Source organism: Dendrobates tinctorius, unplaced genomic scaffold (genome assembly GCF_039654945.1).
Source record: "Dendrobates tinctorius isolate UK_male_01 unplaced genomic scaffold, ASM3965494v1 ptg000311l, whole genome shotgun sequence".
In the NCBI taxonomy this organism is placed as follows: Eukaryota; Metazoa; Chordata; class Amphibia; order Anura; family Dendrobatidae; genus Dendrobates; species Dendrobates tinctorius.
In genome coordinates, this window is record NW_027361978.1 from 926,723 (window position 1) to 939,478 (window position 12,756).

Sequence of the window (12,756 nt, forward strand, 5' to 3'; positions counted from 1 at the left end):
CATGGAGGCGGGGCGGATGGCCTTCTGATGAGACAGGGGATGCAGGGGGGTACGGTGCATTTGTTTGAAGTCACTGATCACTTCCTCTTGATCATCAGTTTTCCTATTGGCCACCCACAGTCGCACGGCTGCATTCTGCAGGCATCTGACCGCTGTCCTTATGTATCACCTGTCACTGTGATTGGCCGCTTCGTTCACGTCCATCTTGTCTCTTGCAGCCTAACTTGCCACCATGTTTGGCTCGTCCAGGGGAGGTGTCCGTGGGGGCCAGGACCAGTTCAACTGGGAAGATGTGAAGACGGACAAACAGCGGGAGAACTATCTGGGTAATGAGGGGTCACTGGGGGAGGTGCAGAAATGAGTTTATCCAGAGCCTCCTGCTGCAGTGTGGTCACATCATTATAATGGTGACCGTCTTTGCAGGGAATTCGCTGATGGCGCCGGTCGGTCGCTGGCAGAAGGGTCGGGACCTGACGTGGTACGCCAAGGATAAGATGTCCGGAGAGGCGCCGAGCCGACAGCAGGAGCTGGCAGCAGTGAGGCAGGCGGAAGAAGAAGCCATGCTGACTGCACTGTGAGTCTCCTCGTGGGCGGGGCTAGTCATGTGCATGGGCGGAGCCTGGACCACTGCCTGCTTCATTCTGGTGATCCGGGGGGGTCACATTACATGGCAGATGTCCTGCGCCTCCCGTATAGACTCTTTGTCTTCCTGCCGTGCTGCCTCTGCTTCATGTGAATGGTCGCATATTTATATAGATCCAGATGCTGGAAGCTGGTCCAGACCTAACGTGTCTCACAGCTGAGGGTCTGATACAGTGGTGTCCAGCTCGGGCTGATGCATTGTAATGAACCCTCAGCAGGACCAGGTCAGATCTTTAGCCCAAATGTCTCCACACACTGACGGCGATCAGTGCTCTGTACAGTGGATCACTGACGGCGATCAGAGCCATGTACAACGGATCACTGACGGTGATCAGAGCTGTGTACAATGGATTACTGACGGCGATCAGAGCCATGTACAACGGATCATTGACGGCGATCAGAGCTGTGTACAGCGGATTACTGACGGCGATCAGAGCTCTGTACAGTGGATCACTGACGGCGATCAGAGCCGCTTACAGTGGATCACTGATGGCAATCAGAGCCGCGTACAGTGGATCACTGACGGCGATCAGAGCCGCGTACAATGGATCACTGACGGCGATCAGAGCCGTGTACAACGGATTACTGACGGCGATCAGAGCCACGTACAGTGGATCACTGACGGCGATCAGAGCCGCGTACAACGGATCACTGACGGCGATCAGAGCCGCGTACAACGGATCACTGACGGCGATCAGAGCCGCGTACAACGGATCACTGATGGCAATCAGAGCCGCGTACAACGGATCACTGACGGCGATCAGAGCCGTGTACAACGGATCACTGACGGCGATCAGAGCTGCGTACAATGGCTTACTGACTGCTCAGTTCTCTCTCTTTCAGAGGTTACAAGACGGTGAAGCGACAACCCAAAGGGCTCAGCAAAGAGGTGAGACCCCAAAATGTGAACCCCCCCCATGCCTAAACTACTGCTCCAATCATCACAGCCCCGATCTCTACTGCTCCCATCATCACTGCGTCCATTTCCTTACGTCCTCTGTCACACTGTACATTGTGTGGCTACACGTGGTTACTGGTTGGATCTTTCTATTGAGTTGATGTTTGGGATCCCACTTACTGTCCCCCAATACTCCGTCTTATCATGAATTATCTGCCCCAGTGCGGTGTGAGCTGCTCAGTGTGGGGACTGTTGCCTCTGACTAATGGGGGTGCCTGATGTCTGCAGTAATGATGATGCTTATTTCGGCTCTGGCTTAGCACATTCCTCCAGTTTTCTCGCTGTGGAGGATCCATGACCAAGAATCCTCCCCTGTCTCTGCACACACGAACCCCTCCTCCTCTCCCCCCCGTCTCTGCCGCACACGATCTCCTCGGCCCCGTCTCTGCCGCACACGAGCCCCTCGGCCCCGTCTCTGCCGCACACGAGCCCCTCGGCCCCGTCTCTGCCGCACACGAGCCCCTCGGCCCCGTCTCTGCCGCACACGAGCCCCTCGGCCCCGTCTCTGCCGCACACGAGCCCCTCGGCCCCGTCTCTGCCGCACACGAGCCCCTCGGCCCCGTCTCTGCCGCACACGACCCCCTCGGCCCCGTCTCTGCCGCACACGAGCCCCTCGGCCCCGTCTCTGCCGCACACGAGTCCCTCGGCCCCGTCTCTGCCGCACACGAGCCCCTCGGCCCCGTCTCTGCCGCACACGAGCCCCTCGGCCCCGTCTCTGCCGCACACGAGCCCCTCCGCCCCGTCTCTGCCGCACACGAGCCTCTGCGCCCCGTCTCTGCCGCACACGAGCCCCTCCGACTCTCGCACCGTCTCTGCCGCGCACGAGATCCCAGAGTTCCGCGCAGTCATGGCTGACGGTTCCTTACTTCCTGTGTGATTAGGAATTTGCAGAGGCCTGTAAGCGGGAGGGATCGGAGCGAGATGAACGTGGCGTGGACCGGGTGCTGGGCCTGGGGACCTCCAGGTGAGATGTCATGTACTGGATTTCTGGGGGTACATGTCATGCACTCGCCGCCATGTTGTAAACTCATGTGATTGTCGCCTGCAGTGTCTCCGCCACCCGGGTGACCCTTTCTAAAGAAGATAAGGAGGCAGCAAAGATGGGCTTCTCCATCTTCACCGTAAGTCTAATGTGAGGGTTGGCAGGACGAGCTTGCTCATGTCCAGGGGCAGTGACCTGTACAGCTCCTTCGTGTGGGGTGGCCTTTACTTTCTGTCGGCCACATGATTGGACATCACATTGTGGCTGTGACCGATCCTGTTGGCTCACGTTTGGGCTTATAATTTCTATATGTGAGACATGTAGCATGGTGTACTGTTATACAGATCTAGGGGTTAGTCACTGCTCCCCCAGCGCTAACCTCTCCCTTCCATCTGTAGCATCAGAAAACCGGAGAACGGGAGAATCTTCCGACCAAGAAACAGACAGCGGACAAGAGCGAAGATGAGACGCCTGCGAGGTGATCTGGGTGGAGCAGGGCTACCATGATCACAGTGACTAAATACTGATGGGTGCGGGCCCCATGAGTGAAGCAACCCTTTAACTGGGAACTTCTGTGTTACAGGTCAGAGGGCAGGAAAAAAGCCAAAAAGGAGAAAAAGAAGAAAAGGAAGAAAGAAAAGAAACTGAAAAAGGAAAAGTGTCGGTGGGCAGACTCTTCATCAGATGATGGAAAGCATGAGAGGTGATATCCGAAACGGAGAGGAGAAGAGGCCAGCGCTGACCCCCCCGATATCAGATACAGAAAGGATGGGAGGCCAGCTCTGACCCCCGATATCAGATACAGAAAGGATGAGAGGCCAGTGTTGACCCCCGATATCAGATACAGAGAGGCCAGTGCTGACCCCCGATATCAGATACAGAAAGGATGAGAGGCCAGTGCTGACCCCCGATATCAGATGCAGATAGGAGAGGCCAGTGCTGACCCCCGATATCAGATACAGAAAGGATGAGAGGGCAGCGCTTACTCACGATATCAGATACAGAAAGGATGAGAATCCAGTGCTGAACCCCGATATCAGATACAGAGAGGAGGAGAGGCCACTGCTGACCCCGATATCAGATACAGAAAGGATGAAAGGCCAGTGCTGACCCCCGATATCAGATACAGAGAGGAGGAGAGGCCACTGCTGACCCCCCCCCGATATCAGATACAGAAAGGATGAGAGGGCAGCGCTTACTCACGATATCAGATACAGAGGATGAGAATCCAGTGCTGACCCCCGATATCAGATACAGAGAGGATGAAAGGCCAGTGCTGACCCCCGATATCAGATACAGAAAGGATGAGAGGCCAGTGTTGACCCCCGATATCAGATACAGAGAGGAGGAGAGGCCACTGCTGACCCCTATATCAGATACAGAAAGGATAAGAGGCTAGAGCTTACTCACGATATCAGATACAGAAAGGATGAGAGGCCAGCGCTGACTCCCGATATCAGATACAGAAAGGATGAGAGGCCAGTGCTGACCCCGATATCAGATACAGAAAGGATGAGAGGTCAGAACTTATGCCCGATATCCGATACAGAGAGGCCAGTGCTGACCCCGATATCAGATACAGAGAGGATGAGAGGCCAGTGCTGACCCCCGATATCAGATACAAAAAGGATGAGGCCAGCGCTGACCCCCAATATTAGATACAGAGAGGCCAGCACTGACCCCCGATATCAGATACAGTGAGGAGGAGAGGCCACTGCTGACCCCCGATATCAGATACAGAGAGGTGGAGAGGCCAGTGCCGACCCTCGATATCAGATACAGTGAGGTGGAGAGGCCAGCGCTTACTCCCGATATCAGATACAGAGAGGAGAGGCCACTGCTGACCCCGATATCAGATACAGAAAGGATGAGAGTGCTGACCCCCGATATCAGATACAAAAAGGAAGAGAGGCCAGTGCTGACCCCGATATCAGATACAGAGAGGCCATTGCTGACCCCGATATCAGATACAGTGAGGTGGAGAGGCCAGTGCCGACCCTCGATATCAGATACAGTGAGATGGAGAGGCCAGCGCTTACTCCCGATATCAGATACAGATAGATGGAGAGGCCACTGCTGACCCCCGATATCAGATACAGTGAGGTGGAGAGGCCAGTGCCGGCCCCTGATATCAGATACAGAGAAACGGAGAGCCAGTGCTGAACCCGATATCGGATGCAGAGAGGCCAGTGCTGACCCCCGATATCAGATACAGAAAGGATGAGAGGCCAGCGCTGATCCCCCGATATCAGATACAGAGAGGCCAGTGCTGACTACCGATATCAGATACAGAGAGGAGGAGAGGCCACTGCTGACCCCCAATATCAGATACAGAGAGGAGAAGAGGCCAGTGCCGATCCTCGATATTAGATACAGTTAGGTGGAGAGGCCAGTGCTGACCCCCAATATCAGATACAGAGAGGAGAAGAGGCCAGTGCCGATCCTCGATATTAGATACAGTTAGGTGGAGAGGCCAGTGCTGACCCCCAATATCAGATACAGAGAAACGGAGAGGCCAGTGCCGACCCCTGATATCAGATACAGAGAATCGGAGAGGCCAGCGCTGAACCCGATATCGGATACAGAGAGGCCAGTGCTGACACCCTGTCATAAACTGGGGGTGGGTAGTCGCCCCCAGTTCGTCAGGGATTTATTATATCCCACTTTCCAGTTCTGGTTTGGAACTTGCAGCTCTCTGGTGCCCCCCTTACCTTCAGGTCAGTCAGGGAACTACACATAGGATAAGTAGTCACCAGAAGGGCTGCCTGGTCGTGTACTGGCTATTGGGCATTCTGCAGGGAAGGCGGTATGTATGTCCACAGTCTCAGGTGGATAATACACATATAAAACCTCTGTTCCGTCACTAGCAGATTCTCCCCAAATTCCCAGAACACTCGCTGCCACCAACTCCTAGTTCTACATTAATATCAATATCGGGTCAGGAGCCAACCCACTAGGTAGCGTGAATTTAGCATGGAGACGTGGCGATAAGTTTATAGAGCAAGGAAAACCGAACTAGTAAATTTTATAGATTTTACTCCAAAAAGAATAGGCAGTGTTTACAAAAGTACAAAATATGTTACAAAGAGGGACAACTACAGTATATACAGGCAATTACAAAATTGATTAAAAGATAAACTTACATATTTCAGTCAATGGCACGCCATGTGGAGTAGGGGGGAGGGGCGCCTTCCCCAAGGGAGAATGGTTAATCAGCCCACCTGTCTCCTAGCTGGCACTCTGGGCAAATGACCCCATTTGTCTGTGCCTCTGAGCTTTTTTGTACCTTTGTCCAAAACCAAGGGTCTTCCCCCTCGATGACGTCACGGGGTGGGCTGGTTACGCCCCCTTTTGAAAGTTATGAAAAACCTTCTATTGGCCGTAACTCCTGAGGGGGAATCTCGTAGGGTGACGACAGGACTGTGAGGCAAAAAACCTTTTCTCGCTTTCCGGTGGGCGCATACGTTGCCAAACGCTGTGGTGAATAGCCCCAAGGATGTAGAGCCCAAATATATAAGTTTCTCCTTCACCTCATTGGGGGACACACAGACTGTGGGTGTATGCTTCTGCCGCTAGGAGGCTGACACTAAGTGAAAAAGAAAGGTTAGCTCCTCCTCCCCAGTATACACCCTCGCCCCTATTGCGGGCGGAAATCAGTTTTTTGCTTGGTGTCCATGGAGGCACACGTCTGGTTTTTCTCCGAACCTTTTTTTTTTGTCTTTTTCCCATGAAGATGTGACAGGGGCAACGGATCCCATTGAAAGGGTCCGATTTCCCCAAACCAACAACGGGCGAGCACGTGAGAGTGTCGCCTTCATGTATCCTCTCCCGCGACGTGGGACACAATGCCGGACTTAGCCCTGACCACCCCTAGGTATTGAAACCATGGGCTGTACAGAGGCACAAGACTAGTCCGTGCGGCCCCCAATGCTCCACCAATGCACAGACTGCGGTGCTGCAAGGCGGCGGATGGTCCCTCTCCTCACCCCCTGAAGGGGTTAGATGGAGCTAGGGTGCCTGCACCGTTCTATTTGTTTTTTTGTCAAGGACCACCTCACATACCTGCGCTGCAGGCGGAAGAGGATCATCAGAGAGAGGGTCTGGGAGGGCTCCTGGAAGACTTCAGGCTGGAGCCCACAGCCTGGCCATGCAAGGGATACGTCACAATCCATGGCGTCGCTTACGAGAGCAATAGAGTCCCTTCAAGCCCCAGATAAGGGCAGGGACTGTGGCTCGCCGTCTTTTAGAGGGAACCTCCACCTCACTAGAGCCTCCGGCCTGCAGGGGCCGCTCGCACTCTAGGCAGACCCGGAGGAAACGAATCCACACGGTGTCACCCAGTACATCCGGTGCCTTGGCATCCGTAAGCTCTGCTTCTCGCTCCCCATCACCAGTGGTTGATAGCGAGCAGATCTTGGATTGCGACTCAGATGAGCCCCTTGACCCGGATACTCCAGGGTCACGTGAAACAGAGGACAGCCTCATAGAAGCCGTCAATCAGACCCTGGGGATTGAGGATGATCCCGCAGCGGCTACAGGGCATAAGGTGGCATTTAAGCGAGTGAAGCGCCCTCACAGAATTTTTGCCTCTCTCCCTGAGTTTGAGGACTTGGTGCAGCGGAATAGAGAATGTCCAGACCGGCGTTTCTCGGGTCAAAAAGCACTCGAAACAAGGTATCCGTTTGTTCCGGACCTCCGTAAAAAATGGATGGAATCCCCATTAGTGGATCCTCCGGTTTCACGCCTGGTCACTATCTGTCTCTAGTGTTTCCTCGATTAAGAATCCCACGGACCGCCTTATTGAGAGCCTAGCTCGGTCAGTATATGAGGCATCAGGGTCTGCACTCGCTCCCTCGTTCGCAGCAACTTGGGTAGCTAAGGCTATGATATCATGGTCAGAAACATTAAACAAAATCGCGCAGGAACAGGATCTACCTGCAGAGATTTCGGAGGTCAGTTGGCGATGGCCGGAGACTATGTAATTAATGCGTCTTTGGATGCAGCCAATTGTTCGGCATTTGCTGCCACTAATGCAATCTATATCAGAAGAGCCCTGTGGTTGAGGACATGGCGAGCTGATTCTACTTCTAAGAAGTCCTTGACTTCCCTGCCTTATCAGTGCGGCTGCCTATTTGGGGAAAAGTTGGACCAACTTATCTCCGACTCCACAGGAGGAAAGAGCGGGTTTCTCCCTCAACAAAAGGTCAAACCGCTTTTTCGTCACCCTTTTCAGCCACGTTTTCGGGTCTTTCGCAACCCCGGGTGGACTACAGGGCCCAATTCCGCCGCCTCAGGCCGCCCCAACCAGGATAGGGAGCGGCAGGTCTCATATAGAGCCAACCCATTGGGGAGAATGTGTGCTCAACAGGCCAGATCGAGAGGATCCAGATCCCAAAGATCATCAGCCAATTGACTTGAGGCCTTTACCAGATGACACCAGCAGGGTGGGCGGCCGCCTACTCTGGTTTCACCACGTCTGGGCCAACGTCACTCACGACGCATGGGTAGAAGAATTGGTGTACTCAGGTTACAAAATAGAATTTGTCAGATGCCCTCCAAGACGGTTTTTTCTTTCCCGGCTTCCCAGGGTAGATGCCCAGGCAAGGGATCTATTGGGAGCCGTCAAATCACTCCAGCACAACGGAGTCGTTATTCCAGTGCCGGAACACGAAAGAGCTCAGGAATTCTATTCCAACCTCTTTGCGGTTCCCAAAAAGGATGGGTCGGTCAGGCCTGTGTTGGACCTGAAGCTTCTGAACAGATTCATCAGGATCAGACATTTTCGAATGGAGTCTCTCCGTTCAGTCATATCGGCCATGGAGCAGGGAGAATACTTGGCCTCAATAGACATCCAAGATGCATATCTGCATATTCCCATTTTTCCTCCTCATCAGAGGTTCCTACGCTTCGCCATCAATGATCAACATTTTCTGTTCGTAGCGCTACCTTTCGGGCTAGCTACGGCTCCCAGAGTGTTCACAAAGGTTATGGCAGTTGTCATGGCCATACTGCATTCTCGAGGTATAGTCATCTTGCCTTGTCTGGACGACCTCTTGGTCAAGGGCCGGTTAATACGGGCATGCGAGGAAAATGTCAGCATCACGCTGGATACTCTTGCCCGCTTAGGGTGGTTGGTCAATGCAATGCGAAGTCATCCCTTGTGCCAGCACAGAAGATCTCCTTTTTGGGAATGATCTTCGACACTTGCCAAGGGTTGGTGATTTTCCCTCAGGTAAAGGTACTGGCTCTCCGGCAGGGAGTCCGGGCACTTCGCCAACCAGTCCCTCATACCATCCGATCTGAGATGAGGATTCTAGGGAAAATGGTAGGAGCAATGGAAGCGATACCTTTCGCCCAGTTCCATCTTCGCCCCCTGCAGCACGCCCTCCTGTCAGCTAGGGACAAGAACCCTTTCACTCTCGATCGGCAGTGTCGTCTGTCCTCTCAGGTCAGGCAGTCTCTCGGATGGTGGATAACCAGTTCCTCTCTGACCCAGGGGAAACCATTTCCCCCAGACCATTGGCTGGTGGTGACAACCGACGCCAGTCTCCTCGGCTGGGGAGCGGTGTTTCACCACCACACAACCCAGGGACGGTGGTCGCCACAGGAGGCACGCCTCCCGATCAATTTATTGGAGATACGAGCAATTCGGCTAGCACTCCAGAAGTTTCGTCACCTTCTAGCAGGCCGCCCTGACCGAATTCAATCGGACAACGCCACGGTGGTGGCTTACATAAATCACCAAGGAGGCACTCGCAGCAGAGCAATCATACGCGAGGTAGGGCATGTTCTTCAGTGGGCCGAATCAAACCACTCGGTGATTTCGGCAGTTCACATCCCAGGCGTGGAAAACTGGGCAGCAGACTTTCTCAGCCGGAAGGGTCTTGCGTCCGGAGAGTGGTCTCTACATCCCCAAGTCTTCCAGCAGATTTGTCAGCGGTGGGGAACACCGGATGTGGACCTGATGGCTTCCAGAGTGAACGCCAAGGTGCCCACATATTTCGCTCGGGCCAGGGACCCGCAAGCAGTCGCTGTGGATGCGTTGGTTCTGCCATGGAACCAGTTCCGCCATCCGTATCTATTTCCCCCGCTGCCACTGTTTCCGAGAGTCGTCAAGAAGATCAAGACGGAAGGTGTGCCAGCAATCCTGCTGGCCCCAGATTGGCCCCGTCGAGCGTGGTACGCAGATCTAATGCTGCTACTCGCCGACGTCCCTTGGGGTCTACCAGTGCGCCCGGATCTACTTTCTCAAGGGCCGATTTGCTACCCGAACTCAGGGGCCCTGTGTTTGACGGCATGGCCGTTGAATCTTGGATCCTAACCCAGGCAGGGTTCGGGAGCAAGGTGGTCGCTACAATGATTAGCGCCCGGAAGCCTGCTTCAGCACGAATTTACCACCACACCTGGAAGGTGTTCTTCGCTTGGTGTCCAGGCCGTGGTGTTTTGCCGCTGAGATTCTCGATCCCCAACATCTTGGCTTTTCTCCAGTCGGACCTAGATTCGGGCTTGCCCCCGAGTTCCCTCAGGAGACAAATATCAGCCTTATCCGTCTTGTTCCAGCACAGAATTGCAGGTGAAGGCTTTCATCCAGGGAGTCTCCCATTTGGTACCTTCCTATAAGGCACCTATGGACGCCTGGGACCTTAACCTGGTACTAAGTGTTCTGCAGGAAGCTCCATTTGAACCACTTCAGGAGGTTTCCTTGAGGTACCTTTCCTGGAAAGTGGTGTTCCTAGTGGCCATCACTTCTATCAGGCGGGTCTCAGAGCTGGCGGCCCTATCCTGCCGAGCTCCGTTCCTCACTTTCCATAAGGATAAGGTGGTGCTCAGACCAGCCCCTCCTTTTCTCCCGAAGGTCGTGTCTTCATTTCACATTAATGAGGATGTTGTCTTGCCTTCTTTTTGTCCAGCACCGGTGCACCGTGTGGAAAAGGCTCTTCACACGTTAGACCTGGTAAGAGCCCTCCGGAGATACGTGTCAAGGACTGCACCCTTTCGTCAGACGGACACGCTGTTCGTGCTCCCCGAAGGGCGCAGGAAGGGACTCGCGGCCTCAAAATCGACCATAGCCAGATGGATTTGTTTGACTTTACAGGAGTCCTACCGCATTAGAGGCACGCCGATTCCAGCAGGGATCAGAGCGCACTCGGGCAGTGGGCGCCTCTTGGGCGCTTCGGCATCAAGCTTCGACGGAACAGGTTTGCAAGGCAGCAACTTGGTCCAGCCTGCACACATTTGCCAAACATTACAATGTCCATATTCAAGCCTCAGCGGATGCGAGCCTGGGTAGAAGGATTCTCCAAGCAGTGGTGGCGCACCTTTTAAACAAGAGGTGCATGTAGCTTGGATCGGTGAGTCAATCTCCCACCCAGGGACTGCTTTAGGACGTCCCACAGTCTCTGTGTCCCCCAATGAGGCGAAGGAGAAACAGGGATTTTTGTGAGAACTCACCGTAAAATCCTTTTCTTTGAGACGCTCATTGGGGGACACAGCACCCACCCTATTAGCCAGTTGGCTCTGGTTTTGTTTAAATTAATATATGTTTACTTATTTGATATAAGGGTGGTGTTTTTTCTTTGGACATGTTGTACCTGTATTAAGGCTGATTTTGTTGTCCTCCTACTGCTTTGGCACCAAACTGATTTCCGCCCGCAATAGGGGAGAGGGTGTATACTGCGGAGGAGGAGCAAACCTTTCTTTTTCACTTAGTGTCAGCCTCCTAGCGGCAGAAGCATGCACACACAGTCTCTGTGTCCCCCAATGAGCGTCTCGGAGAAAAGGATTTTACGGTGAGTTCTCACAAAAATCCCTGTTTCCTGCCTATGTGAATATTCTGGGTTATTATATTCAAGTTTGAAGGAACAAAGGGATTTCCAAAACCATGTGCTTAAGGAACTGCTTTTAACCAGTTAGGGTCATAAGCTGCTCTTTGTGCTGCTGGCATACTATGGTTACACGTTACATCAGCTTGGAGTAGCTAGTGGGAGGGGGCGAGTCGGAAGAGGGAGCTAGAATCACACGCAGGCAGAGGACTGCAGCGACATGCCTGCACAAAGAAGTTTCCTAGAATATGCGCATAATCATATTATCGTGACACCCCTGATTTCAGATACAGAGAGGAGTAGAGGCCAGTGCCAACCCCTGATATCAGATGCGGAGAGGCCAGCGCTGACCCCCGATATCAGATACAGAGAGGCGGAGAGGCCAACGCTGACCCCCGATATCAGATACAGCGAGGCGGCTAAGCCAATGCCGATCCCTCATATCAGATACGGAAAGAGAAGAGGCCAGTGCTGGCCCTCGATATCAGATACAGTGAGGTGGAGAGACCAGCGCTGACCCCCGATATCAGATACAGAGAGGCGGAGAAGCCAATGCCGATTCCTGATATCAGATACAGAGAGAATAGGCCAGTGCCGACCCCTGATATCTGATACAGAGAGGCCAGTGCTGACCCCTGATATCAGATAAAACAAATAGTAACTGGAAAGAAGGATTCCAAGCTGACATCCTTTTTGTTGGACCCATAGTACTATACAGGGGTCAGTAGTTTTCTGGTGTATTGTAAGAGAAATGAAAAGTTGGGCTTGTTTAGGTTAGAAAAAAGACGCCTCAGCGGAGATCTCCTTTACGTGTGTGGTCAGTACAGAGGACGGCGCAACACTTATTCCTTCCAAGGACCATACTAAGGACCAAGGGCACTTATTACTGGTGGAAAAAAGGTGGTTCCAACAGCTAAACAGGAAAGGGTTCTTTACAGTTAGAGCAGTATTGAATGCCGACCACAAGAGGTAGTAATGGCCGACACTATATCAGCTTTCCTTTCCTGTTTAGGTGTTGGAGTCGCCTTTCTTCCACCCATAATGAGTGCCCCCTGGTCCCTAGTTTTGTCTATGGAAGGAATAAGTCCTGTGCCATCCTCTGTACTGACCACACAAATATATACATGTAAATGAGATCTGTGAGGCATCTGTGTTGTAAGCTAAACAAGCCCAACTTTTCCAACCTCCCTTAATAGGAGAGGCCTCCATCCCGTGTCATAGAGGACAGGCCTCCATCCCATGTGATAGTGGAGAGGCCTCCATCCCGTGTAAGGCTTCTTTTACACTTGCCGTGTTTTTGCTGTCTGTTTTTGCTGCCCCAATAGATTTCTATGGAGCCGCAAAATCGGCCC

At 53.1% G+C, this 12,756-nt stretch overlaps 1 protein-coding gene across 3 annotated transcripts in view; it reads left to right on the forward strand.

The window, feature by feature from the left end:
• Positions 1–12,756, forward strand: part of CUNH1orf35 (chromosome unknown C1orf35 homolog) — a 58,629-nt gene that overhangs the window by 20,750 nt on the left and 25,123 nt on the right. For all 3 annotated transcript variants that reach the window (XM_073561022.1, XM_073561024.1, XM_073561023.1), the window contains exons 2-8: positions 219–326; positions 424–574; positions 1,486–1,531; positions 2,482–2,564; positions 2,649–2,721; positions 2,981–3,060; positions 3,166–3,285. In XM_073561022.1, the coding sequence (XP_073417123.1) occupies positions 233–326; positions 424–574; positions 1,486–1,531; positions 2,482–2,564; positions 2,649–2,721; positions 2,981–3,060; positions 3,166–3,285 (647 nt within the window). In that variant the 5' untranslated portion in view covers positions 219–232. The remainder of the gene's footprint in view (positions 1–218; positions 327–423; positions 575–1,485; positions 1,532–2,481; positions 2,565–2,648; positions 2,722–2,980; positions 3,061–3,165; positions 3,286–12,756) is intronic.